The sequence below is a fragment of the Dendropsophus ebraccatus genome, unplaced genomic scaffold (genome assembly GCF_027789765.1).
Source record: "Dendropsophus ebraccatus isolate aDenEbr1 unplaced genomic scaffold, aDenEbr1.pat pat_scaffold_1064_ctg1, whole genome shotgun sequence".
Taxonomy (NCBI): domain Eukaryota; kingdom Metazoa; phylum Chordata; class Amphibia; order Anura; family Hylidae; genus Dendropsophus; species Dendropsophus ebraccatus.
In genome coordinates, this window is record NW_027208481.1 from 1 (window position 1) to 27,473 (window position 27,473).

A 27,473-nucleotide genomic window follows, 5' to 3' on the forward strand; every position below is an offset into this window, starting at 1 on the left:
ATATATATATATATATAGACAAAAACCATTATATATTCATAGATATTCGATGCACACTTATCTTTTAATAAACTCAGATTTGTGTATATTTGTATGTATAGAGACACTACAGTTCAATACTCTGCAGATTCAACACTACATATAGGAATGAATTAGGACAGCGTAGTGCAATACTCTGCACAATGGTGTCCTAATGTATTGCTATATGTAGAGATGTGGACACAGCACTGTAGTGTCTAATATATATTCAGACCTCCAGCAATCTGTAGCTGAGATGCAGTCAGGTCAGAGCAAAGACAGAGACCATAGATGGGAGCATTGTCCAGGGATACAATGGGGGGGGGGGGAGGAGATATCAGACAATGGGGAGCGTGCCAGGGACAAATGGGGGGGGGGGGGGGAGAGATCAGACAATGGGGAGCGTGCCAGGGACAAATGGTGGGGGGGGGGGGGAGAGATCAGACAAGGGGAGCGTGCCAGGACAAATGGGGGGGGGGGGGGGGGATCATACAATGGGGAGCGTTGCCAGGGACAAATGGGGGGGGGGGGGGATCATACAATGGGGAGCGTGCCAGGGACAAATGGGGGGGGGGGGGGAAGAGATCAGACAAAGGGGAGCGTGCCAGGGACAAATGGGCAGGGGGGGGGGGGGGGAAGAGATCAGGACAATGGGGAGCGTGCCAGGGACAAATGGGCAGGGGGGGGGGGGGGGGAAGAGATCAGACAATGGGGAGCGTGCCAGGGACAAATGGGCAGGGGGGGGGGGGGGGAAAGAGATCAGACAATGGGGAGCGTGCCAGGGACAAATGGGCGGGGGGGGGGAAGAGATCAGACAATAGGGAGCGTGCCAGGGACATATTAGGGGGGGCAGAGATCATATAATAGGGAGCAGGCCAGTGACATATGGGGGGGAGGGGCAGAGATCAGACAATGGGGAGCGTGCCAGGGACAAATGGGGGGGGGGGGGGGAAGAGATCAGACAATGGGGAGCATGCCAGGGACATATGGGGGGCAGAGATCATACAATGGGGAGCAGGCCAGTGACATATGGGGGGGAGGGGCAGAGATCAGACAATGGGGAGCGTGCCAGGGACATATTGGGGGGGGGGGGGGGGTGCCAGTCACAGTGTCAAGGATGTAATATAGATTAGGGTATTCTATAAATATCTGTCCATTTAGTAAGAGCATGGCCTCTAGTATACAAGTGCAGGTACCTCCAGGTACTCAGTAGGCTGTGAGTGATGCTGCCAATCTCTGTACAGCGCTGGAGTATATGCCGGTGCCATATAGAGACATAACATAGTAATAAGCACCACAGGGCACTATACAGAAGGCCAGCCTCACAGCAGAAGCAGGGGGCACTAGGAGATAAGACGTCACTATCAATCACGCCATGTACACACTGAGAGGATAAAACGCACATGCGCTGATACATACCAACGTGCTCATAAACCCGCTTCAGAGGCGCCTTGGTTAAAGACATGTTCACCGCCTCCGGTACCGGCTCCCGGTCACACTCCATAACCAGTCACTCATTTGACACAAGTCTCCGCTTTCTTCTCCACTCTCCTCTTTATAAACAGCGCATAGCAGCAGATCGCCAATAGCAGAGCGTCTCCCGACCAGCAACGGGCGAGGCAGCCAATCAGAGATGAGCATCAGCCGCCCAATCACGTGACAGACCAGCAGTTTCGGTCGGTGGGCAGGGTCTAAACCGCTTGAGGGGTGTGACAGGAAGTGAAATGTAGGAGCCGGGCTCGTACAATTTTTTAATGAGTAAACAAGCGCTACTATTGGTTGGAATTATGATAGACATTCTGAAAAGCCAATAGGAGCCGCGGTAAGGAAAGCACATGTCGCCATGTTGGGTGAGGGCTCCTTTTCCCGTGTAACATCGTTTATCTCTTTATAAAACCCTCGTTTCAAACTATAGAAAAAAAAAATTAAAGTGAAGCGACTCGCGTGATTACTTGTTAGTTTGATCAGAGACGAGATTTATTTGATGGCGTCGTTGTGGTACTGCGCATGCGCACAGCGCCGCCTTTCACGTTGGTTTCAGTATCTGGAATTGCACGTGATGTCGGGGAATTTCGAGGAGAGGAGCGGGGCGGTGCCGTGCAAGACTCCCTGGGGCTGCTGGTACCAGACCATGGAGGAGGTGTTCATAGAAGTCCAGGTGCCTCCGGGTACCCAGAGCCGGGATATACGCTGTAAACTGGGGATCAGGGACATAGCGCTGTCTGTGCGGGACTCCCACATCCTACAGGTGCTGCTACATGGGGCAAGGGGGCGCTGTGGCTGCACGGCTGCTGGGGGGCTATTACTGCACTGTCACCCTATGAGCTCAGACTCCTGGCCTCCTCAGGGGCGAGGCTCCCCCACCCCCCCCCCCCCCCCTTCATGTTACTTCTTCTGTATTACAAGTTTTCAAAACTTTATTCAGAACTTCTCCCCTTGTAATAGCCAATCAGACTACAGCTTTTGTTTTTCCTTGAAAATGAAAGCAGAACTCTGATTGGTCGGATGAATGACGGAGGCGTGTTTTGATAACGTGACAACTTTAAAGGGGTAGTTCAACGAAAAAAATGTTGTTTTTTTTTCAAATCAGCTGGTGGCAGAAATTTGCCATTTACTTACATAAAAAAAAGTCTTCCAGTACTTATCAGCTGCTTTATGCCCTGCAGGAAGTGGTCAATTCTTTCCAGTCTGCCACAGTGCTCTCTGCTGCCACCTCTATCTGTGACCGGAACTGTCCAGAGCAGTAGCAAATCCCCATGGAAAACCTCTCCTACTCTCCAGCTGCTGTAGGATGTGCAGCAGCTGATAAGTACTGGAAGACTTGAGATTTTTTTTAAATAGAAGTTAATTCAAAATCTCTGGCATTTTCTGACACCAGTTCATCTGAAAGAAAAATTTTGGGGGGTGAACTACCCCTTTAACACAATGTGTCTGTGGACCAGTCATTTTCTGGACTAATTCCAATTTACAGCCAGGTCACCACCCAGGTCACCTGTACACTTTAAGGCCCCGTTCACACGTAGCAAAACTAGCGGAATTCCGCGGCGGATGCCGTTAGCCTCCCTCTCATAATTGGAGTCTATGGGAGGCGCGCGCTGCTGTTCTCACGACGTCTCTCCACGCTGAAGAATGAACATATTTATTCTTCAGCGCGGGGAGAGCAGCAGCGCGCTATTCCCATAGATTCCCATTATGAGAGGGAGGCTAACGGCATCCGCTGCGGAATTCCGCTAGTTTTGCTACGTGTGAACGTAGCCTAAGGGGGTTTCCTAGGACTTAGGTTGGGGCTACAGGCTGTGATATGACAGTTTTGGTCACGTAAAATTGCCAACATAGACCTCAAAACACAGTTTGTGTGACTTCAGTATTTTCTTTAAATCTGATACTTATTGACGATGTATGTCAGTCGTGGACATGATTAGCCCATAGCGGCGATCGGAACCTTTCCGGGCCATCGGTGACCCGATGAACCGGAAAAAATGGCGGTCAGTGCTGTCCGAGGACGGCACCGACCACCGTTATTGTAAAAAGTAATGGTGGTCAGTGCTGTCCGAGGACGGCACCGACCGCCATTTCTGTAAAAAGTAATGGTGGTCACGGTACCACCGGCCCGATCGCCGTGAACGGCCGGCCGTTCACGGCGATCACAGTCCCCGCAAGTAATAAATACCTGCTCTGGACCCCTCAGCTAGGTAGCTGAGGGGTCTAGAGCAGGTGTTTGTACATTACTCACCTGTCCCGGGGTCCTGATCGGCGTCTTCCGGATTCCCGGCGTCCTCTTCTTCTTGTCGGGTCTTCGGCTTCTTCCGTGACGTCCCGATCGGCTTTTTCCGGCTCCAGCGTCTTCTTTTTTCGGATTTTTCCGGCTCCAGCGTCGTCTTTTTTCGGATCTTGCGCTCTGCTCCCCTTTAGTGGCTGATAAGTGTAATACACATATCAGCCACTATAGGGATGTTCAGAATGTAGTAAAAGTTTTTTGTTTTTTTTCCCAATTTTTTTTTTTCTATTTTCCGCACCCTATCGCCGCTGAGTGCTGATCAGCATCGCACGAAAGTGCGCTGCTAATCAGTAACTCCTCCTTTTTGGCGTAGGGTGTTTTTTTTCTATATCCTACTGCCACGTTCTGCTGATAAGTGCCGCACATAAGTGCGGCACTTATGAGCAACACCATTTTTGGCGTAGGTTTTTTTTTTTTATACTTACTGTAAAAAAACACGTAAAAAACACTACATTACACCACACTACACTACATTGAATAAAGTTTGACACTACACCACTACATACCCCATATACCAATCTCCATATAAAAGTGGCCCCCGCCGTGTTTTCTGTGTCGGACTCATACGTTATTATTGCCTCCCACACGAAACAGCCAGTGAGGATGAATGGGGGGATCCTTCGTTCCTCCATTGATCCTTATCCTCATCATCCAGTGACGTGTCTGGGGGTAGCGTAACGTATGCTGCCCCCCAGACACGTCTTTTCCTCCAGTACCGTCTCAATAACAGATGACGGTATGGCGTGAAATTCTACAAACTCTGTGAGAGTACCTCAGGGTACACTTACAGATTTAGGGTACGTGCACACTGCGGAATGGCGAAGGATAACCCTTTGTGCATTCAGCAGCTGGCACCCACCGGTGGACTGATGGAGGCGCGCGTCTCCACCCGTGTCATAGAATGGAGTGTGACACGAGCGGAGACGTGCGCCCGCATCAGTCCGCCGGTGGGTGCCAGCTGCGGAATGCACAAAGGGTTATCCTTCGCCATTCCGCAGTGTGCACGTACCCTTAGAGTGTATGAAGGAAGGGACACCCGAATCCAGCCCCCAGATGCCCTCCCAACCCCCCCCCCCCCCCCCCTCTTCCGGTCCCTCGCTGCCCGAGCTACTGTAGCTTGCGGCACGATCCGAAAATATTAGTAGTAGTAATATAGCCCTAATATTTAGCAGCCATGGAGCGGACCCAGCGCTTCTGGATATGAAGGACCCCGTATCGCACCAGGACAACATTTTCCAGGTGACGTCCCCCACACTGGAAAATAGGAGACCCCAGAAGAAGTGCAGAGTGTGGTGTAACAGGGGGATCAGGAAGGACGCCATTTTCCAGTGTGACACCTGTCCTGATCCCCCCGGCCTCTCCATACTGGATCGCTCCAAGGCGTACCACACCTAATTGGAGTTCCAGATTTTCTAAATTCTGTCCCTTATTCCTATTTCAGGGGTCACGTTGATCCAGGGATTATTCTGATCGCCAATATGGAGTCGGGAAGGAATTTTTTCCCAGTGATGAAGCTATTGTCGTCTGCCTTACGAGGGTTTTTTGCCTTCCTCTGGATCAACACAGGTTGAATTTGATGGACACCTGTCATTTTCAACCTTATAAACTAATAATTGGCCTAACACCCCCAAATAAATTAGAATGGTCCCTTTTCCCCAGCTAAATAGGTATGGCCCCCATTCCCATTAGAGGATGCCATGATGCAATTACAAAGCCTCTGTGCGGCCAGGACAGTAGAAACCCCCCACAAGTGACCCCATTCTGGAAACTACACCCCATACGGAATCTAACAAGGGGGGCAGCGGGTATATGGCCCCCTGGTGACGGCCACATTTGGGACGTGAAAATGAAAAAAATTGTATTTTTTATTTTCATGGCACATGTTCTACATATGTGCCTGTTACCAGTGGGGTCCATATGCTCACTGCACCCCTTGTTAGATTCCTTATGGGGTGTAGTTTCTAGAATGGGGTCACTTGTGGGGGGTTTCTACTGTCCTGGCAGCACAGGAGCTTTGTAATTGCGACATGGCCTCCATCCTCCATTCCAGCCTCTAAATGGCGCGCTGTCCCTTTGGTGGCTTGCCCTGTGCCCATATGGGACATTATGTCCACATGTGGGGTATTTTCGTACTCAGGGGAAATTACCCTACACGTTTTGCTTTTTATTTTCTTTTTTAACCCCTTGTGGAAATGGAAAAAAATCAAGGCTAGACCAACATTTAGTGTAATTTTTTTTTTAGTTTTTACTCTAAATCATTGATCTTGTCTTGATTTTTTCATTTTCACAAGGGGCTAAAAGATTAAAAAAAACACAATTTGTAGAGCAATTTCCCCTGAGTACGGAAATACCTCACATGTGGACATAAAGCGCCATGCGGGTGCAGGGTAAGCCTCCAAAGGGAAGGAGCGCCATTTGGTTTTTGAAGGCTGGATTTGGATGGAATGGATTTCGAGGGGCCATGTTGCATTTAAAAGGCCTCTGTGTTGCCAAGACAGTTGAAACCCCCCACAAGTGACCCCATTATGGAAACTACACCCCTCAAGGAATGTAACAAGGGGTATAGTGAGCATATGGACCCCACTGGTGACGGGCACAAATGTGGAACAATGTGGTGTGAAAATGAAATATTACATTTTTTACACTATAATGTTGGTCTAGCCTTGAATTTATCATTTTCACAAGGGGTTAAAAGAGAAAAAAAAACATTAAATGTGTAGAGCAATTTCCCCCGAGTCCGTAAATACCCCACATGTGGGCATAAAGCGCCATGTGGATGCAGGGCAAGCCTCCGAAGGTAAGGAGCGCCATTTGGATTTTAGAGATTGGATTTGGCTAGAATGGATGATGAACGCCATGTCGCATTTACAGAGCCCTCGTGCTGCCAAAACACTGTAAACCCCCCACAAGTGACCCCATTCTGGAAACTACACCCCTCAAGGAATCTAACAAGGGGTGCAATGAGGATATGGACCCCTTGATGACGGGCACATTTGTGCCGTGAAAGTGAAAAAATGAAAATTTTCCCTTTCACGTCACATTTTTCCACATTTGTGCCTATCACCAGTGGGGTCCATATGCTCACTGCACCCCTTGTTAGAGTCCTTGAGGGGTGTAGTTTCCAGAATGGGGTCACTTGTGGGGGGTATCCAGTGTTTTGGCAGCACGAGGGCTCTGTAAATGCGACATGGCCCTTGAAATCCATTCCAGTGAAATCCAGCTTCCAAAAGCCAATTGGCGCTTCTTCCCTTTGGAGGCTCGTCCTGTGCCCGCTTGGCACTTTATGTCCACATGTGGGGTATTTCTGTACTCGGGAGAAACTACGCTACATGTTTTGTGTTTTTTTTTTTCCTTTTATCCCTTTGTGAAAATGAAAAATTGAAGGCTAGAACAACGTTTTAGTGTAATAAATACTTTTGTCTTTTTTCACGCCATATTGTTCGGAAAATCTGTGAAGCACCTGTGGGGTCCAGATGCTCACTGCACCCCTTGTTACATTCCTTGAGGAATGTAGTTTTCTAAATGGTGTCCCTTTAGGGGTGTTTTTTAGGTTTTGGCACCCCAGAGCCTCTGCCAACCTGAAGTGGTACAGTCAGAAATGACCAAATATAACGGAGCCATTGAAATGCACTAGGCGCTCCTTTATATCTGAGGCTTGTGGTTGCGTCAAATAGCGCAATAGGGCCACATATGGGGTATTTCTATAAACTGCAGAAACGGGGCAATCAATATTGGGGTGCATTTCTCTGGTAATAAGTTTATAATTATGAAAAATATTGGATTACAATAAAATCTCTGCACAGAAAATTAACATTTTCAAATTTCTTACACAATTAGCTTGTATTTCTGTGTCTCCCCTAAAGGGTTAAATAACTTTCTGGATGTGCTTTTGCAGAGTTTAGGGGGTGCAATTTCTGAAATGGGGTGCTTTGTGGGGCTTTCTAACATACAGTCCCCTCAAATACACTTTAAACCTGAACAGGTCGCTAAAAATATCTGATTTTGAAATTTTACTGAAAATATGGAAATTTCCTGCTAATGTTTTACGCTTTCTATTGTCTAAAAAAAAATGAAATATAGTTTAATAAATGCCGCCAACATAAAGTAGACATGTTGCTAATGCTATTTAATATAAAATTTATGTGGCATAACCATTTTCTGTATAAGCAGAAAAGTTTTAAAGTTGGAAAAATGCATTTTTTCACAATTTTTCACGCTATTTTGTTTTTTTTCATAAAGATTCGTTATAAGTATCGACTCCAATTTACAAGAAATGTGAAGTACAATATGTCACGAGAAAACAATCTCAGAATCAGCCGGATAGGTAAAAGCATCCCGAAGTTATTAATGAATAAAGTGACACTGGTCATATTCATAAAATTTGCTCCGGTCCTAAAGGCCATTTCAGGCCCGGTCCTTAAGGGGTTAAAGGGGTTTCCTGATTTGAACTTGCTTGTCACCTATCCAAGTATGAGATTGCGGGGTTCGATCCTTAGGGATCTCCCAGGTGTCCTGGCTCCTCTGTTTTGGATGCAGCCACGGTTGGCGCATGACCCACAGCTCCATTTATTCTCTATGGAGCCGCTGAAAAGAGTGCTGTACTCAACTCTCTCCGGTGGCTCCATAGAGAATGAATGAAGCTGCAGGTCACGCAGTTTCATTCAAAACAAAGCTGATATAGGGCCCTATTACTCCAAAAGATAGCTGACAGATTTTTGCAGCCAAAGCCAGGAACGGACTATAAAATAAAGAACAGGTCATATAGGAAAGACTGAGATTTCTCCTCTTTTCAAATCCATTCCTGGCTATGGCTATAAAAATCTGTCAGATATCTGTATGTGTAATCGGGCCCATAGAGATCCCAGGAGGGCACCAACATTGGCCTCCGCGATCTCATAATTGTCCCCTGGGAACAAGTAAGTTTGAGGCTATGTTCACACAACATACACACAACGGCCATTGTTTGGCACTCAAAAACAATGGCTGTTGTATTGAGTGTCAAACATTGGTCGTTATTACATAGCAAATTGCATTGAAATCAATGCACAGCAAATAATTGACATGTCAGTCATTTCACTGGCCGTAGCAAAGAACGGCTGTTGTTTGCATTGACTTTGATGAATCACATTTCTCTATGAAAAGAATGGCTGTTCTTTTCATAAAAATATACGTTGTGTGAACATGGCCTAAATTGTGAAAACCTCTTTAGGGTGCGTTCACACCTACAGGATCTGCAGCAGATTTGATGCTGTGTTCAGTTATTTAAATGAAATCTGCTGCTGAAAATCAGCTGCAGATCCTGTAGGTGTGAACGCACCATTAAAGGGATTAGCCCATGAAATAGCAGCAAAATATAGTTCTGGAGTATATTTTATATATATATGTAATATTCATCACTATTTTAACACTATGGGGAAGATTTATCAAACATGGTGTAAAGTGAAACTGGCTCAGTTGCCCCTAGCAACCAGTCAGATTCCACCTTTCATTCCTCACAGAGGAATCTGATTGGTTGCTAGGGGCAACTGAGCCAGTTTCACTTTACACCATGTTTGATAAATCTCCCCCTATGTGAAAACAGCCGCTCTCCAGGGTCACGTCCCCCTCTGTAGTCTATTTATTTACCTCTCTTCAGCTCTGGTCTCTTTCAGTTTCTGGGTCCCAAAGTGATTAGCAGGCCGCTGTATTTCTCAGAAGGCCAATGCAGTGTGGCCCTACCTAAGGGCCTATTCATGTCTTCTGTGTCCTTCCGCTGATCTATATACAAAGGAGTCCCTCACACAGCTGCTGAGATCTTACTAATTCATAATGTTATGGAACCTTATTCCCTGTGTTTTTTTCTTAAAATGTTCTAGTTGTGCTTCATATACATCCTTCATGCACTTCTATAAGCCTGTAAAGTTAGCACTGCACAGAGATCTCTGTGAGGGAGATAGATTTTTGTATAGGACTAGTTCTAGCTCTTTGGTTTTACAGGTTTATGGAAATGCATTAAATGTCTACCCAGGTAACATTGCGCCTGGTGAGAAGACCAGCAACACAACTTGTGGGTCCAAATATCAGCAGAACAAAGAGCAGCAGGGGGCGCTAGCACTGACATCAATGTATGATAGGTCAGAACACATTTTTAAAGGGGGAATATGAACAGGTTAGACGAATCCAACCAGCTGATAGCCCCCCTATTGCACAGGAGACACAGAGGAGGAAGGTAAGGTTCTTACTTTCATCCTCTGTGCCATTCCTGTGCTCTTAGCTTTTACTCCTCAGTCCAATGAGACCAATACGAGCACTAATTGTCTTACCGGACAGAGGAGTAAAAGACTAAATGCACAGGAATGGTGACGAGGATGAAGGTGGGAGACATATCTTCCTCCCCGGTACCTCCTGTGAAATAGGGGGCTATCAGTTGGATGTGTCCAACCTGTTAGTTCTCCTTTAAAGGGGTACTCCTGCGAAAAACAAATTCCTTTCAAATCAACTGGTCTTAGAAAGGTATACCAATTAGTAAATTACTTCTATTTCAAAATCTCCAGTCTTCCAGTACTTATTAGCTGCTGTATGCCCTGCAGGAAGTGGTGTATTGTTTCCAGTCTGACACAGTCCTCTCTGCTGCCACCTCTGTCCGAGACCGGAACTGTCCAGAGCAGCAGCAAATCCCCATAGAAAACAGGTGGCAGAGAGCACTGTGTCAGACTGGAAAGAATACACCACTTCCTGCAAGGCATACAGCAACTGATAAGTACTAGAAGACTGGAGATTTTTAAATAGAAGTCAATTACAAATCTATATTACTCTTTGAAACCAGTTATTTCTTTTTACACACACTATTAAACTACACACTTGCTGCAATGTGGATCACATCTCTGTAACTTGACAGAGCGCTTCTACAAACCTTGAAATGCGTTGGATGAAATCCCAATAAAGAACAGTTGGATTAAAAGGACGTCTCCATTGCGTCACTCGTGCCTCTCTGGTTGCAGGTAATGCTATGATCGCATTGCAGCATATTCCTGTCCATACATCCTACCCTATGGAGGGCCGCAATCTGCCCCAATGACTTGGTAATTTCTTGTTTTGTGAAATCCCAGACCATTTTGCTTTTCTGCCCAGAGCTCTAGCACATTCTTGATGTTGTTCTGTCTTTTATAGGGGCGGTTGTATGACTCCACCATCAGCGATGAAAGCACTTGGACATTAGGTGAGATTTAGTTTATTTAACCCTTTCACGACCATGGGTCATTGATTCCTCAATGCCAAGGTCATTTTTGGGAATAAAGGATATTGCAAAATAGCTCTCACACCTCTTGAGCAAAGAGATGTCCCTTCAAGTCAAGTCTCGCTCAGTCAAGGAGCCTTAAGGCCCTATTCCACGGAACGGTTATCGGCGGCTACGGACGATAATCGTCCCGTGGAATAGAGTGCAACGATCAGCCGATATCGTTCATATCGGCCGATCGTTGCAGTCTCTTGTTTTTCAACATGTTGAGAGCGCTCGTTTGCTCTTCTAGACGGTCCGTCGAATAGAGCCATTAGAACATTGGGGATTTTATGCCAAGCCAAAAAATTTCTCCAAAAGAACTTGAAGAGGCATCTCTTTGCTCAAGAGGTGTGAGAGCTATTTTGCATATTATTTCTTCCCAGAATTCTCAGTGGAGCAGCAATGGTCTGTAAGTCTCCACTCGTCTTTATGACAGGCTCTCCTTAAGGAGAGTCACTACCCCTTTGACCCTGGTCATTTTGGACATCAGCTTATAGGATCATAATGATCCCATAAGCTGATGTCCTTATGTCTGTCCCCTGCCGCTGTCAGTCTTGTGACAGCAGCAGGTCAGAGAGGGGGCAGAGCGCATGGCGCACGCCCAGCCTTCCCTTCCCCTGCCGGCCTCTGTAGCCAGGAAACCATTGGGGCTTCGCAGAGCCCCGATGGACACCGGACAGAGAATTCTCCCTCTCTAGAGGGAGAATTATCTGTCAGGAGCCCTATAGATGCTGCAGTCGTGCTGATCGCAGTATCTATGGGGTTAACTTTCAGCACCGGAGCGTGGCTCTGGCTATCCGCCGCGGATGACACAGTTGCAGCTTCTGTGCCTGTGTCATCTTGCAGTGTAAATTAATGTCACTGCAGCCTCAGGCATAGACTGCAGCGACGTTAATTTACTGTGCAGTGGCTGGAGAGGGTTAATATAGACAAATCAATGTCTTGTCATCGCTAGACACCTCTTACCTGATGTGAGTTATCACTGGGGGTTGGATTCAGGTTCTCTATATGGTCACTGTACTTTCAGCTGATTTTACATACATCTCCAGTACATTGTGGATTTTTTTCAATTCTCTTTAATAGGAAAGTCAAAATCTATAACAAACGTCCGATGTCGGTGATTTTGTACAGAATTGTGAAAGGCTTTATGGTTGCCTGTACATTGGTTGCTGGCCTTTGCACATACATCCATTGTAAATCATTGTACAAATATATTCTAAGAATACATCTCTATGCCGTTCAGTGTAATTATTTTCTCTTTCATGAATTTTTTTTTTTTGCTGGATGAAGAGGACAAAAAACTTATTCGTATAGTTCTTACGAAGTCTAACCGAGATGCTGGTAATTGTTGGCCATCTTTACTAGAAGGAGAGTACTCTGCCGATCCTTGGGTTCAGGATGAGATGCAGAAGAAGCTGACACTGGAGAGGTTCCAGAGAGAGGTAATTGAGGAGGCTGTAGGGCTGGCTCTTTTGTTTGGTTCCTCATCCTCATGCTTCGCAGTGACCATACCCTGTTTCAGAAAGCAGCTGATATGCTTTAAATTTTCAGACCAGGCAGCTAAGGCAGGGTTCACACTGCGTTTTTGCAATCTGTTTTTTTTTTTCATCCGTTTAATGCAAAAAATGGATGTAAAAATGGACACATTTGTGCGCATCAGTTTTGATCCGTTTTCCATTGACTCCTATTATAAAAAAAAGGAACAAAATGCGTCCCTTTTTTTAGCGCACAAAATATGTTTTATATATAATATAATTTTGTGTACGCTAAAAAAAAATGGATGCATAGTCATGTATAAAAGATAAAATGGATGAAAAAAACGGATTGCAGAAACACAGTGTGAACCCAGCTTAATGCTGCATTCACACGGAACGTGGATATGGAATGCCTTTCCCCACACAGGCATCATCTCTGATATGATGCTGGGAGTGGGGGAACTGCATGAATATGTGCCACACTGTAATGACAGAGCTGCACGGTGCATATTCATACAGTTCCTCCACTCCCAGCATTGTATAAGTGGTGCTGCCTGTGCGGGGTCATTTCGCGTCCATGTACCATGTAAATGCAGCCTTAAGGCCCTGTTGCACGGAACGATAATCGTCCCGTGGAATAGAGGGCAACAGTCAGCCGGCATTGTTCATGTCGGCTGATCGTTGTGTCGCTTGTTTTTCAAACATGTTGAAGAACAAGTGACCGATATAGCAGCGATCGTCTGGCGTCTCTCTGTGGAATAGGAGCGGCGACAGCAGACCGCCACTATCCTCTATGGGCTGCCTGGACGATCTAGCGATCTGTGGAATAAAGAGAACGACTAGCCGATGATCGTGTCATCGGCTGATCGTTCATTTAGGTTCAGACCTAAAATCGTCGTTCGTCACCAGCACATCGCTACGGTTGAATAGCGGTGCGCGGCAGAGACCAACGATTTCAGCAGAACCATACATTACCTGTCCGGGCTGCAGGTCTTCTTCTCCCGGTCCTGCGCGGTAGCATTGGCTTCGGAGCGGGGCTGTCGGAATTTACAGACCGCTTAGCCAATCACTGGCTGGAAACGCTGCGGACAGTTATTGGCTGAGTAGTCTGTCAGTTCAGACAGCTCCTGTCCAAAGGCGATGCTGCCGCTTGGGACCGGGAGAAGAAGACCTGCAGCCCGGACAGGTAATGTATGAAGCAGGGGCTGCAACTTGCAGCCCTTGTTTCACGATCATCGGGGCCGTGGAATAGGCCCAGTAAGCGAGCACCGATCTAGCAGATCGGCGCTCGTTTACATCGTTGCTCGGCCCGTGGAATAGGGCCCTTACCTTTCCACTCCAGACCTTACAAGTGTTGTACACGTTATCTGCAAGAGTTAATCTGCGTACGATGTCTACACCAAACACATTCACATTTATACACATGCAATATCAAGTATCCCTGAGCGTCCATCTAAGGTACCAGACAGCTATTTACATACATTTTATCCTCCCCTCTCACACACTATTTATTGGCTTTAGTGTGACATAAACCTATGTAAAGCTTTGGCGTTCAGGGTTAGGTGTCTATATGTTCGAAACCAAGGCCCATCAAATATCTATGAATGCTGGTAGATCTATCAGCTTTCATGATATGGAAAAATATTTCCAGCCGAGATTCCAGGATGTAGAGAAATGCTATTATTTTCTGGCACAAGGAGTCAAAGAGGCTTTCCTAAGCTCCTGATAAGCAGCATGTTGGGATACCCCCTCCCTTACCTGCCTGACACCTGGTCTGGGAGTGTGAGTAATGAGGTGTTACAGCTTTAAATCATTAGCGAGGATCAGAAGACTCATGCCACAGTGAATTTATTTACAGTGTCAATATATGGTGTTCATAACATGGTGAGAGTAACCTGGCACATGTCATAGGGAGCACCTGAATACCTTATGATGCTCAGTCTCTTTCACAGTCTTTGTTCTATGAGCATTTGTAAGCAAAAAAAAGAGGTTACCATAGATCTGGTGTTCCTATTGTGATGACTCTCATCCTGAGGCTTCTTTTGCCCAACTTGTTTCCTGTGTAGTCACATTCATCAGGAGCTGGTGAGCGTGGTGGGCAAGGTATATTTATTAGGTCAGCCTACCTAACAGCTATACAGTGTCAGTGTGGAGCGTGAATTGCAGCAGATTCCCTTTTAAATGGGTTATGCAGCGCTACAAAAACATGTCCACATTCTTCCAGAGACCGCACGACTCCAGTTCAGGTGTGGTTTGCAATTAAGCTCCGTTGACTTCAATGGAACTGAATAACAAAACTCCACCCAGGCTGGAGACAAGAGTGGTGATGTCTCTCAAACAAGCTGACCATGTTTTTGTAGCACTGGATAACCCATTTAAGCTCCATTCACTTTAATAGAACTAAGTTACAAAACTCCACCCAAACTGGAGAAAAGAGTGGTGCTGTCTCTGGAAGAAGGTGGCCCTGTCTTTGTAGCACTGGATAACACCTTTAAGGTCCCTTTGTAAGTGCATGGTCTATGATTGTGGACAGTCCATGAACTGTTATCTGTGGGCTGTCCGCAGTCATTATAATGGATGTCTTGACATTTAAAAAAATATATTGCTGTTTTTTCAGTGAAAAATGTATGACGTTTCAGGCACTAGGTGTCTCCCTTCCACTGTTCTGCCTATTTCTGTGTACTGGATTGATCTTGCTGGCTTCCCTGCACTTTTATTTGTGGCTTTTTAAAACAGCATCACTGGATTTCTTTAAGTTTAACCGCACGAGGACGTAACTGTACGTCCTCGCACGGGTGCGGGCGTTCAGAGCGGGGCCGCGCGGCGACCCCGCTCTGAACCACGGGGTCCCGGGTGCCGCTTGTAGCCCGGGACTGCCGGTATTAGCGGGCACGGTCCGATCGCCGTGCCTGCTAATACAGTAATCAGATGCAGCTGTCAAACATGACAGCTGCATCCGATTACCGGATACAGCATTTCCCTGGTGTCTAGTGGCGGAGATCGCTCCTCCGGGACGTTGTCCTGGAGGAGCGATCTCCGTTACTGAAGCCGGCCGGGGACCGCTCGAAGATGGTGCTGTCCCCGGCTCGGCACTCGTTTGTTTTCGGCTGCAGCAGCCGAAAGCAAACGAGTGCCGATCTCATTGATCTTTGCTGTATATCTATACAGCAAAGATCTCAATGAGAGATCAAAGTGTATATACTAGAATTTCCCCCCTGAATTACCCCCCTTTTCCCAGGTTTTAAATAAAAGTAAATAAATAAATAAATAAATAAACATGTTTGCTATCGCCGCGTGCGTAATCGCCCGAACTATTAATCACATTCCTGATCTCGCACGGTAAACGGCGTCAGCGCCAAAAAATCCAAAAGTGCAAAATTGCGCATTTTTGGTCGCATCAAATCCAGAAAAAATGTAATAAAAAGCGATCAAAAAGTCGTATATTCGCAATCAAGGTACCGATAGAAAGTAAACATCATGGCGCCAAAAAATTACACCTGACACAGCCCCATAGACCAAAGGATAAAAGCGCTATAAGCCTGGGAATGGAGCGATTTTAAGGAACGTATATTTGTTAACAATGGTTTGAATTTTTTACAGGCCATCAGATACAATAAAAGTTATACATGTTATATATCGTTTTAATCGTAACGCCACCCCACCACGAGCACCACCACCACAGAGTGCCATCTCATCTACAATACACGATAAAGCTGGGAACACGCTTAGCACTCTGTCTCATTTTAGCAATCAGACCAGGTGTTAACACTCCAATCCCTACTGTGCTAAAAAAGTTTTAAACACCTGGTCTGATTGCTAAAATGAGAGAGTGCTAAGCGTGTTCCCAGCATTATCGTGTATTGTAGATGAGATGGCACTCTGTGGTGGTGGTGCTCGTGGTGGGGTGGCGTCACAGAAGTAGCAATTAAGAGAATCTTGGCACTCACCCAGTAGAGTAAGGCTTGTTTATTTATGTGCAAAACATCATAAGGTACAGGAGGACGTGTTTCAGCATGGAGCTGATAGAGGATACACGCCGAAACGCGTCCTCCTGTACTTTATGATGTTTTGCACATAAATAAACAAGCATAATGGTGCGTTTACACAGGCAGATTTATCTGACAGATTTTGGAAGCCAAAGCCAGGAATGGACTTGAAAAGACAGGGAATCTCAGTCTTTCCTTTATGACCTGCACCCTGTTTATAGTCTGTTCCTGGCTTTGGCTTCAGAAATCTGTCATATAAATCTCTCTGTGTAAACGCACCATTATAGTGCCCTTTTAACAATTTACCGTGTTAGTCTATGGGTGATAGATGTGACTTTTACATGGTGTAAAGTGAAACTGGCTCAGTTGCCCCCAGTAACCAATCAGATTCCACCTTTCATTCCTCACAGACTCTTTGGAAAATGAAAGGTGAAATCTGATTGGTTGCTAGGGGCAACTGAGCCAGTTTCACTTTACACCATGTTTGATAAATCCCCCGCTTAAGGCCCTATTCCACGGAACGACCGCTCGTTAACGATAATCACTTCGTGGAAGAGGTGTAAACGAGCGAACGACAAAAGCAAAATCTTTTTATTGTCGTTCAAAATTGTTTTTCAGCGTGTTAAAAAAAATTGTTGGTCTTTGAAAGATAATTTGGTAATCGGTTCGTAAAATTAGAAATCTTTCAGTCGTTCGTAAAAAGGTTTAAAAAAAAGTAGGTGTGTATGTATGGTCAGGATCACCCCGGCGAACGTTTTAAATAACCATGTAACGATCGCAAAATAATTGTTACACTACATATATTGTTAACGTTGCCCACGTGTGTTGTGTTACCGGTCGCTAAAAAAAAATCGTTTAGTGATCGTTAACGAGCAGTCGTTGGAGCGAGTTTATGAACGATAATCGTTCCATGGAATAGGGCCTTTAGTCTTCAGTTGCAGCCCCCATTTTATGTGGTGGTCAGGAGCTTTTCCCAGTCTATATAGTGATGAGGTATGCCAGCCACAGCAGGCTTTAGGACCATGTAGAGTCCCGGCTTGTATAGGGCGCAGGTGTCCAATGAACCACAGATTAGAGCGGTTGTTTCATAGAAAGGGTATTTATTAAAATCACGACGCGTTTCGGCCGCCAAATATAAGGTGGCCTTTCTCAAGTTTTATACAGCATACTGAAAAGCATGGGTTTAAATGGTGTATGGTATGACATAATGGTACATCACTTCCGGGGCAACATCATAAGTATGAGTGATGCCGCAGATATATATAAATGAACTAATCCAAGGAACCGGTACAAAGTCATAATATCCACAACATATATGCATAAAGAGTACAAAAAGTATATAACTTACATTTCCTGGGGGTTCCGGAGGTCAGCGTCTGGATCCGGCAAAGTCAAAGTGAGCGGCCAGGCGTCATTGCGTCATTACGGTCGTGCGCACCGACGTCACGTGATTCCGGAGTTCCGAAGACGTGGCTTACGGAAACTGCGTAAAACATGTTTAGGAATAGTATAGTAATGTAAATGGAGTAAAACCCGGAACTAGGTGTTTAGAAGTGCAGAAAGTGCAAAAAAATATACAAAGGATAAACATATGACTAATGAGTGCATCTATACATCCAATCCATCTTAGAGCAGACACTAAATAGTTGCCTTAAATAGATAATAAATAAATAGAATATAATAATAAATAAATGAAATAGGAGATAAAATACATGTATTCTAGGCGCCATCTAGTGGTTAAAAAATAATTAGCAGAAGGGCTAAATATGTTGATAAAAGATATATATATGTATGTAAAATAGTATATATATCTAAATGTGTATATAAAAATATATATATATATATGGAAATATGTGTAAAAATAATATATAGGGGCTAATTGGATATATAAATAAAATGGATAAATACCCGCAATATATATAAAAAATTTTTTTTATGTATATATATATATATATATATATATATATATATATATATATATATATATATATATGGAGCTCAATCTGTTAGCTCTATGCATTCGTTGAGGCCATCAGGTGTCAAAGACTGGATTCGATAAATCCAAAAAGACTCACGTTTACGTAATGACGACCAGCGGTCCGTATTGTTAACGGAAATTTGTTCAATAGGAAATATTTTTATATTGGAAAAATTGCTATTGTGGTGCTCGGTAAGATGTTTGGATACACTTTGTTTTAAAAAGCCTTTGGCAGTATTGTGACGGTGGCCATTAATCCTTTTGTGTAAGGGCTGTTTAGTGCGCCCCATGTACTGGAGGCCGCAGACACATGAAAGTAGGTAAATAACATAGGTACTAGAACAGTCGAGTCTTTGCTTAATGGGGTATGAGGCTCCCGTAACATTAGAACTAAACGTTTTTTCGCCACTAGCTATGTTTTGGCAACACAGACATAAAGGTTTTCCACATTTAACCCCTTAACGACATCGGGCGTAAACTTACGCCCTCGCGCCCTGGTACTTGGGGCATCAGGGCGTAAATTTACGCCCGATGTTTCCCCGATCGCTGCGTGTTCACACACAGCGGTCGGGGAAGATGGCCTGCTATAAATCATAGCAGGCCATCTTAGCTTCACGGCACGGGGGGTGGTTAACACCCCCCGTGCTTACGATCGCCGCTATTGGCTGATCAATTCAGATCAGCCAATAGCGGCGATCGGAACCTTTCCGGGTCATCGGCGACCCGATGACCCGGAAAAAAATGGCGGTCGGTGCTGTCCGAGGACGGCACCGACCGCCATTACTGTAAAAAGTAATGGTGATCGCCGTGCCACCGGCCTGATCGGGCCGGTGGCACGGCGATCAGAGTCCCACAAAATAGTAAATACCTGCCCTGGACCCCTCAGCTAGGTAGCCGAGGGGTCCAGAGCAGGTATTTGTACATTACTCACCTGTCCCGGGCTCCTGATCGGCGTCTTCCGGGTTCGCGGCGTTCTCGTCTTCGTTCGGGTCTTCGGCTTCTTCCGTGACGTCACGTTCGGCTTCTCTCGTCTATTTTCGGCTCCAGCGTCGGCTCTTTCCGTATTTTGCGCTCTGCTGCCCTCTAGCGGCTGATATGTGTAATACACTTATCAGCAGCTACAGGGATGTTCAGAATATAGATTTTTTTTTTTTTTTTTTTTTCAAATTTTTTTTTTCCTATTTTCCGCACCCTATCGCCGCTGAGTGTTGATCAGCATCGCACGAAAGTGCGTTGCTAATCAGCAACTCCTCCTTTTTGGCGTAGGGTGTTTTTTTTCTATATCCTACTGCCACGGTCTGCTGATAAGTGTCGCGCATAAGTGCGGCATTTAGCAGCAACTCCTTTGTTGGCGTAGGTTTTTTTTTTATACTTACTGTAAAAAAACACGTAAAAAACACTACATTACACCACACTACATTGAATAAAGTTTGACACTACACCACTATATACCCCATATACCAATCCCCGTATAAAGATGACCCCCAGGGTGTTTTCGGCGTCAGAGGGATACGTTATTATTACCTCCGACACCGAAACAGCCAGTGAGGATGAATGGGGGGATCCTTCTTTCCTCCATTCATCCTCATCATCCAGTGACGTGTCTGGGAGTAGCGTAGCGTACGCTGCCCCCCAGACACGTCTTTTCCGCCAGTACCGTCCCAATAAGAGATGACGGTATGGTGTGAAATTCTACAAACTCTGTGAGAGTACCTCAGGGTACACTTACAGATCCAGGGTACGTGCACACTGCGGAATGGCGAAGGATAACCCTTTGTGCATTCCGCAGCTTGCACCCGCCGGCGGACTGATGGAGGCGCATGTCTCTACCCGTGTCATAGACTCCATTCTATGCACGGGCGGAATCCGTCGTCCATCCAAAGAATGAATACGTTGGACGGAGAGCGGAATCCGCCCGTGCATAGAATGGAGTCTATGACACGTGTGGAGACGTGCGCCTGCATCAGTCCGCCGGTGGGTGCCAGCTGTGGAATGCACGAAGGGTTATCTGTTGCGATTCCGCAGTGTGCACGTACCCTTAGAGTGTATGTAGGAAGGGACACCCGAATCTAGCCCCCAGATGCCCCCTCCCCCCCCATCCTCGGAGTTAGTGGGAAGATCGTCCGGGAACTGATCTTCCCACTGCTGGATAAAGGTCACCACCTGTACGGGGATAACTTTTATACCAGCACCCCCTCTTCCGGTCCCTCGCTGCCCGAGCTACTGTAGCTTGCAACACGATCCGAACATATCAGAAGTAGTAATAGCGCCCTAATATTTATCAGCCATGGAGCGGACCCAGCGCTTCTGGATATGAAGGACCCCGTATCGCACCAGGACAACATTTTCCAGGTGACGTCTCCCACACTGGAGAAAGGGAGACCCCAGAAGAAGTACAGAGTGTGGCGTAACAGGGGGATCAGGAAGGACACCATTTTCCAGTGTGACGCCTGTCCTGATCACCCCGGCCTCTGCATACTGGATCGCTTCAAGGCGCACCACACGTCACTGGGGTTCTACATTATCTAAATTCTGTCCCTTATTCCTATTTCAGGGGTCACGTTGATCCAGGGATTATTCTGATCGCCATTATGGAGTCGGGAAGGAATTTTTCCCCTGTGATGAGGCTACTGTCGTCTGCCTTACGAGGGTTTTTTTTTGCCTTCCTCTGGATCAACACAGGTTGAATTTGATGGACACCTGTCATTTCCAACCTTATAAACTAATAATTGGCCTAATACCCCCAAATAAATTAGAATTGTCCCTTTTCCCCAGCTAAATAGGTATGGCCGCCATTCCCATTAGAGGATGCCATGATGCAATTACAAAGCCTCTGTGCGGCCAGGACAGTAGAAACCCCCCACAAGTGACCCCATTCTGGAAACTACACCCCATAAGGAATCTAAGAAGGGGGGCATGGGGATATGGCCCCCTGGTGACGGCCACATTTGGGACGTGAAAATGAAAAAAATTGTATTTTTTATTTTCTCGGCACATGTTCTACGTAAGTGCCCGTCACCAGTGGGGTCCATATGCTCACTGCACCCCTTGTTAGATTCCTTATGGGGTGTAGTTTCCAGAATGGGGTCACTTGTCGGGGGTTTCTACTGTCCTGGCAGCACAGGAGCTTTGTAATTGCGACATGGCCTCCATCCTCCATTCCAGCCTCTAAATGGCGCTCTGTCCCTTTGGTGACTTGCCCTGTGCCCATATGGCACATTATGCCCACATGTGGGGTATTTTCGTACTCAGGGGACACTACCCTACACGTTTTGTGTTCATTTTCTTTTTTAACCCCTTGTGGAAATGGAAAAAAATCAAGGCTAGACCAACATTTAGTGTAATTTTTGTAAAATTTTTACTCTAAATCATTAATCTTGTCATGTTTTTTCATTTTCACAAGGGGTTAAAAGATAAAAAAAAACATTTAATGTGTAGAGCAATTTCCCCTGAGTACGGAAATACCCCACATGTGGACATAAAGCGCCATGCGGGTGCAGGGTAAGCCTCCGAAGGGAAGAAGCGCCATTTGGTTTTTGAAGGCTGGATTTGGATGGAATGGATTTCGAGGGGGCCATGTTGCATTTAAAAGGCCCCTGTGTTGCCAAGACAGTTGAAACCCCCCACAAGTGACCCCATTATGGAAACTACACCCCTCAAGGAATGTAACAAGGGGTGTAGTGAGCATATGGACCCCACTGGTGACGGACACAAATGTGGAACAATGTGGCATGAAAATGAAATATTACATTTTTTACACTATAATGTTGGTTTAGCCTTGAATATATCATTTTCACAAGGGGTTAAAAGAGGAGAAAAAAAACAGAATGTGTAGCGCAATTTTCCCCGAGTCCGTAAATACCCCACATGTGGACATAAAGCACCATGCGGGTGCAGGGTAAGCCTCCGAAGGGAAGGAGCACCATTTCGTTTTTGAAGGCTGGATTTGGATGGAATGGATTTTGAGGGGCCATGTTGCATTCAAAAGGCCTCTGTGTTGCCAAGACAGTTGAAACCCCCCACAAGTGACCCCATTATGGAAACTACACCCCTCAAGGAATGTAACAAGGGGTGTAGTGAGCATATGGACCCCACTGGTGACGGGCACAAATGTAGAACAATGTGGCGTGAAAATGAAATATTACATTTTTTACACTATAATGTTGGTTTAGCCTTGAATTTATCATTTTCACAAGGGGTTAAAAGAGAAAAAAACACACAATATGTGTAGAGCAATTTCCCCCGAGTCCGTAAATACCCCACATGTGGACATAAAGCGCCATGTGGGCGCAGGGCAAGCCTCCGAAGGGAAGGAGCGCCATTTGGATTTTGGAGGTTGGATTTGGCTAGAATGGATGATGAACGCCATGTCGCATTTACAGAGCCCTCGTGCTGCCAAAACACTGGAAACCCCCCACAAGTGACCCCATTCTGGAAACTACACCCCTCAAGGAATCTAACAAGGGGTGCAGTGAGGATATGGACCCCTTGATGACGGGCACATTTGTGCCATGAAAGTGAAAAAATGAAATTTTTCCCTTTCACGTCACATTGTTCCACAGTTGTGCCCGTCACCAGTGGGGTCCATATGCTCACTGCACCCCTTGTTAGATTCCTTGAGGGGTGTAGTTTCCAGAATGGAATCACTTGTGGGGGGTTTCCAGTGTCTTGGCAGCACGAGGGCTCTGTAAATGCGACATGGCCCTTGAAATCCTTTTCAGTGAAATTCAGCTTCCAAAAGCCAATTGGCGCTCCTTCCCTTTGGAGGCTCGTCCTGCGCCCCCTTGGCACTCTATCGCCACATGTGGGGTATTTCTGTACTCGGGAGAAACTGCGCTACACATTTTTTGTCTTTTTTTGCCTCTTATCCCTTTAAGAAAATGAAAAATTGAAGGCTAGAACAACATTTTAGTGTAAAAAATAAATTTTTCTTTTTTCACGCCATATTGTTCGGAAAATCTGTGAAGCACCTGTGGGGTCCAGATGCTCACCGCACCCCTTGTTACATTCCTTGAGGGGTGTAGTTTTCTAAATGGTGTCCCTTTAGGGGTGTTTTTTAGGTTTTGGCACCCCAGAGCCTCTGCCAACCTGAAGTGGTACAGTCAAAAATGACCAAATATAACGGAGGCGTTGAAATTCACTAGGCGCTCCCTTATATCTGAGGCTTGTGGTTGCGTCAAATAGCGCAATAGGGCCACATATGGGGTATTTCTATAAACTGCAGAAACGGGGCAATAATTATTGGGGTGCATTTCTCTGGTAATAGGTTTATAATTATGAAAAATATTGGATTACAATAAAATCTCTGCACAGAAAATTAAAATTTTCAAATTCCTTACACACTTAGCTTTTATTTCTGTGACTCCCCTAAAGGGTTAAAACACTTTCTGGATATGCTTTTGCAGAGTTTGGGGGGTGCAGTTTCTGAAATGGGGTGCTTTGTGGGGCTTTCTAACATACAGGCCCCTCAAATACACTTTAAACCTGAACAGGTCCCTAAAAATATCTGATTTTGAAATTTTACTGAAAATTTGGAAATTTGCTGCTAATGTTTTAAGCTTCCTATCGTCTAAAAAAAATGAAAGATAGTTTAATAAATGCCGCCAACATAAAGTAGACATGTTGCTAATGCTATTTAATATATAATTTATGTGGTATAACCACTTTCTGTATACGCAAAAAAGTTTCAAAGTTGGAAAAATGCATTTTTTCACATTTTTTCACATTATTTGGTTTTTTTTTCATAAAGATTTGTTATGAGTATCGACTCCAATTTACCAGAAATGTAAAGTACAATATGTCACGAGAAAACAATCTCAGAATCAGCCGGATAGGTAAAAGCATCCCGAAGTTATTAATGACTAAAGTGACACTGGTCATATTCATAAAATTTGTCTGTCATTAAGGCCATTTCAGGCTCTGTCCTTAAGGGGTTAAAGATGCCCTTTTCGTTTTTGTTATTATTACTTTTATTTTTATCATTATTTCCTTCTATCGGTTGCATTGGGCGTATTCTGCTAGGGGCGATAATGTTACGCACTGTCAAACCCCTGCGATAAACCAACTTGGGTTTATGTCGCGGAGGTAGATGTCAGAAGTAAGTATATGCCAAAAAAAGCACTGGCATATACTTACTTCCGACATCTACCTCCGCGACATAATCCCAGGAAAACCCAAGTTGGTTTATCGCAGGGGTTTGACAGTGCGTAACATTATCGCCCCTAGCAGAATACGCCCAATGCAACCGATAGAAGGAAATAATGATAAAAATAAAAGTAATAATAACAAAAACGAAAAGGGCATCTTTAAATGTGGAAAACCTTTATGTCTGTGTTGCCAAAACATAGCTAGTGGCGAAAAAACGTTTAGTTCTAATGTTACGGGAGCCTCATACCCCATTAAGCAAAGACTCCACTGTTCTAGTACCTATGTTATTTACCTACTTTCATGTGTCTGCGGCCTCCAGTACATCGGGCGCACTAAACAGCCCTTACACAAAAGGATTAATGGCCACCGTCACAATACTGCCAAAGGCTTTTTAAAACAAAGTGTATCCAAACATCTTACCGAGCACCACAATAGCAATTTTTCCAATATAAAAATATTTCCTATTGAACAAATTTCCGTTAACAATACGGACCGCTGGTCGTCATTATGTAAACGTGAGTCTTTTTGGATTTATCGAATCCAGTCTTTGACACCTGATGGCCTCAACGAATGCATAGAGCTAACAGATTGAGCTCCATATATATATATATATATATATATATACATAAATATAAAAAAAAATTTTTTATATATATTGCGGGTATTTATATATCCAATTAGCCCCTATATATTATTTTTACACATATTTCCATATATATATATATATATATATATATTTTTATATACACATTTAGATATATATACTATTTTACATACATATATATATCTTTTATCAACATATTTAGCCCTTCTGCTAATTATTTTTTAACCACTAGATGGCGCCTAGAATACATGTATTTTATCTCCTATTTCATTTATTTATTATTATATTCTATTTATTTATTATCTATTTAAGGCAACTATTTAGTGTCTGCTCTAAGATGGATTGGATGTATAGATGCACTCATTAGTCATATGTTTATCCTTTGTATATTTTTTTGCACTTCTAAACACCTAGTTCTGGGTTTTACTCCATTTACGTTACTATACTATTCCTAAACATGTTTTACGCAGTTTCCGTAAGCCACGTCTTCGGAACTCCGGAATCACGTGACGTCGGTGCGCACGACCGTAATGACGCAATGACGCCTGGCCGCTCACGTGACTTTGCTGGATCCAGACGCTGACCTCCGGAACCCCCAGGAAATGTAAGTTATATACTTTTTGTACTCTTTATGCATATATGTTGTGGATATTATGACTTTGTACCGGTTCCTTGGATTAGTTCATTTATATATATCTGCGGCATCACTCATACTTATGTTGTTGCCCCGGAAGTGATGTACCATTATGTCATACCATACACCATTTAAACCCATGCTTTTCAGTATGCTGTATAAAACTTGAGAAAGGCCACCTTATATTTGGCGGCCGAAACGCGTCGTGATTTTAATACCCTTTCTATGAAACAACCGCTCTAATCTGTGGTTCATTGGACACCTGCGCCCTATACAAGCCGGGACTCTACATGGTCCTAAAGCCTGCTGTGGCTGGCATACCTCATCATTGATTGTACGACTCCCTTGGACGTACCCCGGCAGGAGCTGCGGTGTTCTACCTACTATGCCTGATATAGAGTTGTGCCTATAATCCAGCACAACTCTACTAGGTGAGTGCAACACTCTCTTCCCGTGTGCTTGTTACTCTTGTCATCTTTTATTGCACCAGGAGGCGCCCCCACTCCTTTCCCCTCTTTTCTCCTTTCCATACCAGTCTATATAGTAAATGAAGGAAAATTGTAGCGTTAACCCACCCTACATACCCAGCCTTTTGCATTGTGTGAATTATCAATTCTTATTACCAATAACCCATTTATGTTTCCTTTTCAGAACCCTGGATTTGACTTTAGTGGAGCAGAAATCTCAGGAAACTACAGCAAAGGGGGGCCGGACTTTTCTAGTTTTCAGAAGTGAACCCAGTTATAAATGGACTATATCATGGACTGGCAAAAGATTTCTACAGAACATGAAGTATCCGCCTATTATTAGACCTAGTGACCTAAATCACCCAGAGCCTTAACAGCCATAGTAAGAGAAACCTAATCCGGGCGCTGAGAGAATACGTTGGGGAAATTTATCAAACATGGTGTAAAGTGAAACTGGCTCAGTTGCCCCTAGCAACCAATCAGATTCCACTTTTTATTCCTCACAGATTCTTTGAAAAATGAGAGGTGGAATCTGATTGGTTGCTAGGGGCAACTGATTTCACTTTACACCATGTATGATAAATCACCCCCATTGTGTGTGCAATGCTCAGGGCCGGCGTCAGCACCTGGCTGACTAGGGCAAGTGCCGGGGCCCACAGCTCCTCTAGGGGCCCACTCTCGTCTGTTACTACATTTTTTTTTTCTGTTAGTAAAAAAAAAAAAAAAAAGGGTAGTAACAGAGTGGACTGGGCCCCTAGAGGCCGCATGTGACAGTTAGGGGCCCGCCGATACATACTGGGGGCCCCGGGCTCACGTCTCCCTGCATAAATCTTCCCTATAGCTGAGTAGGTAGAAAAGGACCTTTGAGTAAGAAGGAACTGTGATGATGTCATGGGTCATGTGATCGGACACCTGACCTGATAGAGGGCAGACGGTAGGCTCTGTAAACTAATAGTCTACTGTATGTGCTGGAGTTTCTTGTTGTTTTGTTTTGTGTATAGAGGTCCTGCTGTAATATGCATATATATATATATATATATATATATATATATATATTATAATATATTACAGCAGGACCTCCTATCTATCTATCTATCTCCTATCTATCTATCTATCTACAGAGCAAGA

General features: G+C 44.8%; 1 protein-coding gene across 1 annotated transcript; it reads left to right on the top strand.

Moving 5' to 3' along the window:
* Positions 1 to 2,077: 2,077 nt before the first annotated feature.
* Positions 2,078 to 26,613, top strand: LOC138774736 (nudC domain-containing protein 2-like). Its single transcript, XM_069955683.1, has 4 exons — positions 2,078 to 2,266; positions 10,946 to 10,994; positions 12,345 to 12,496; positions 26,530 to 26,613. The coding sequence occupies exons 1-4, from the start codon at positions 2,078 to 2,080 to the stop codon at positions 26,611 to 26,613; spliced, it is 474 nt and encodes a 157-aa protein (XP_069811784.1).
* The last annotated feature ends 860 nt before the right edge of the window (positions 26,614 to 27,473 follow it).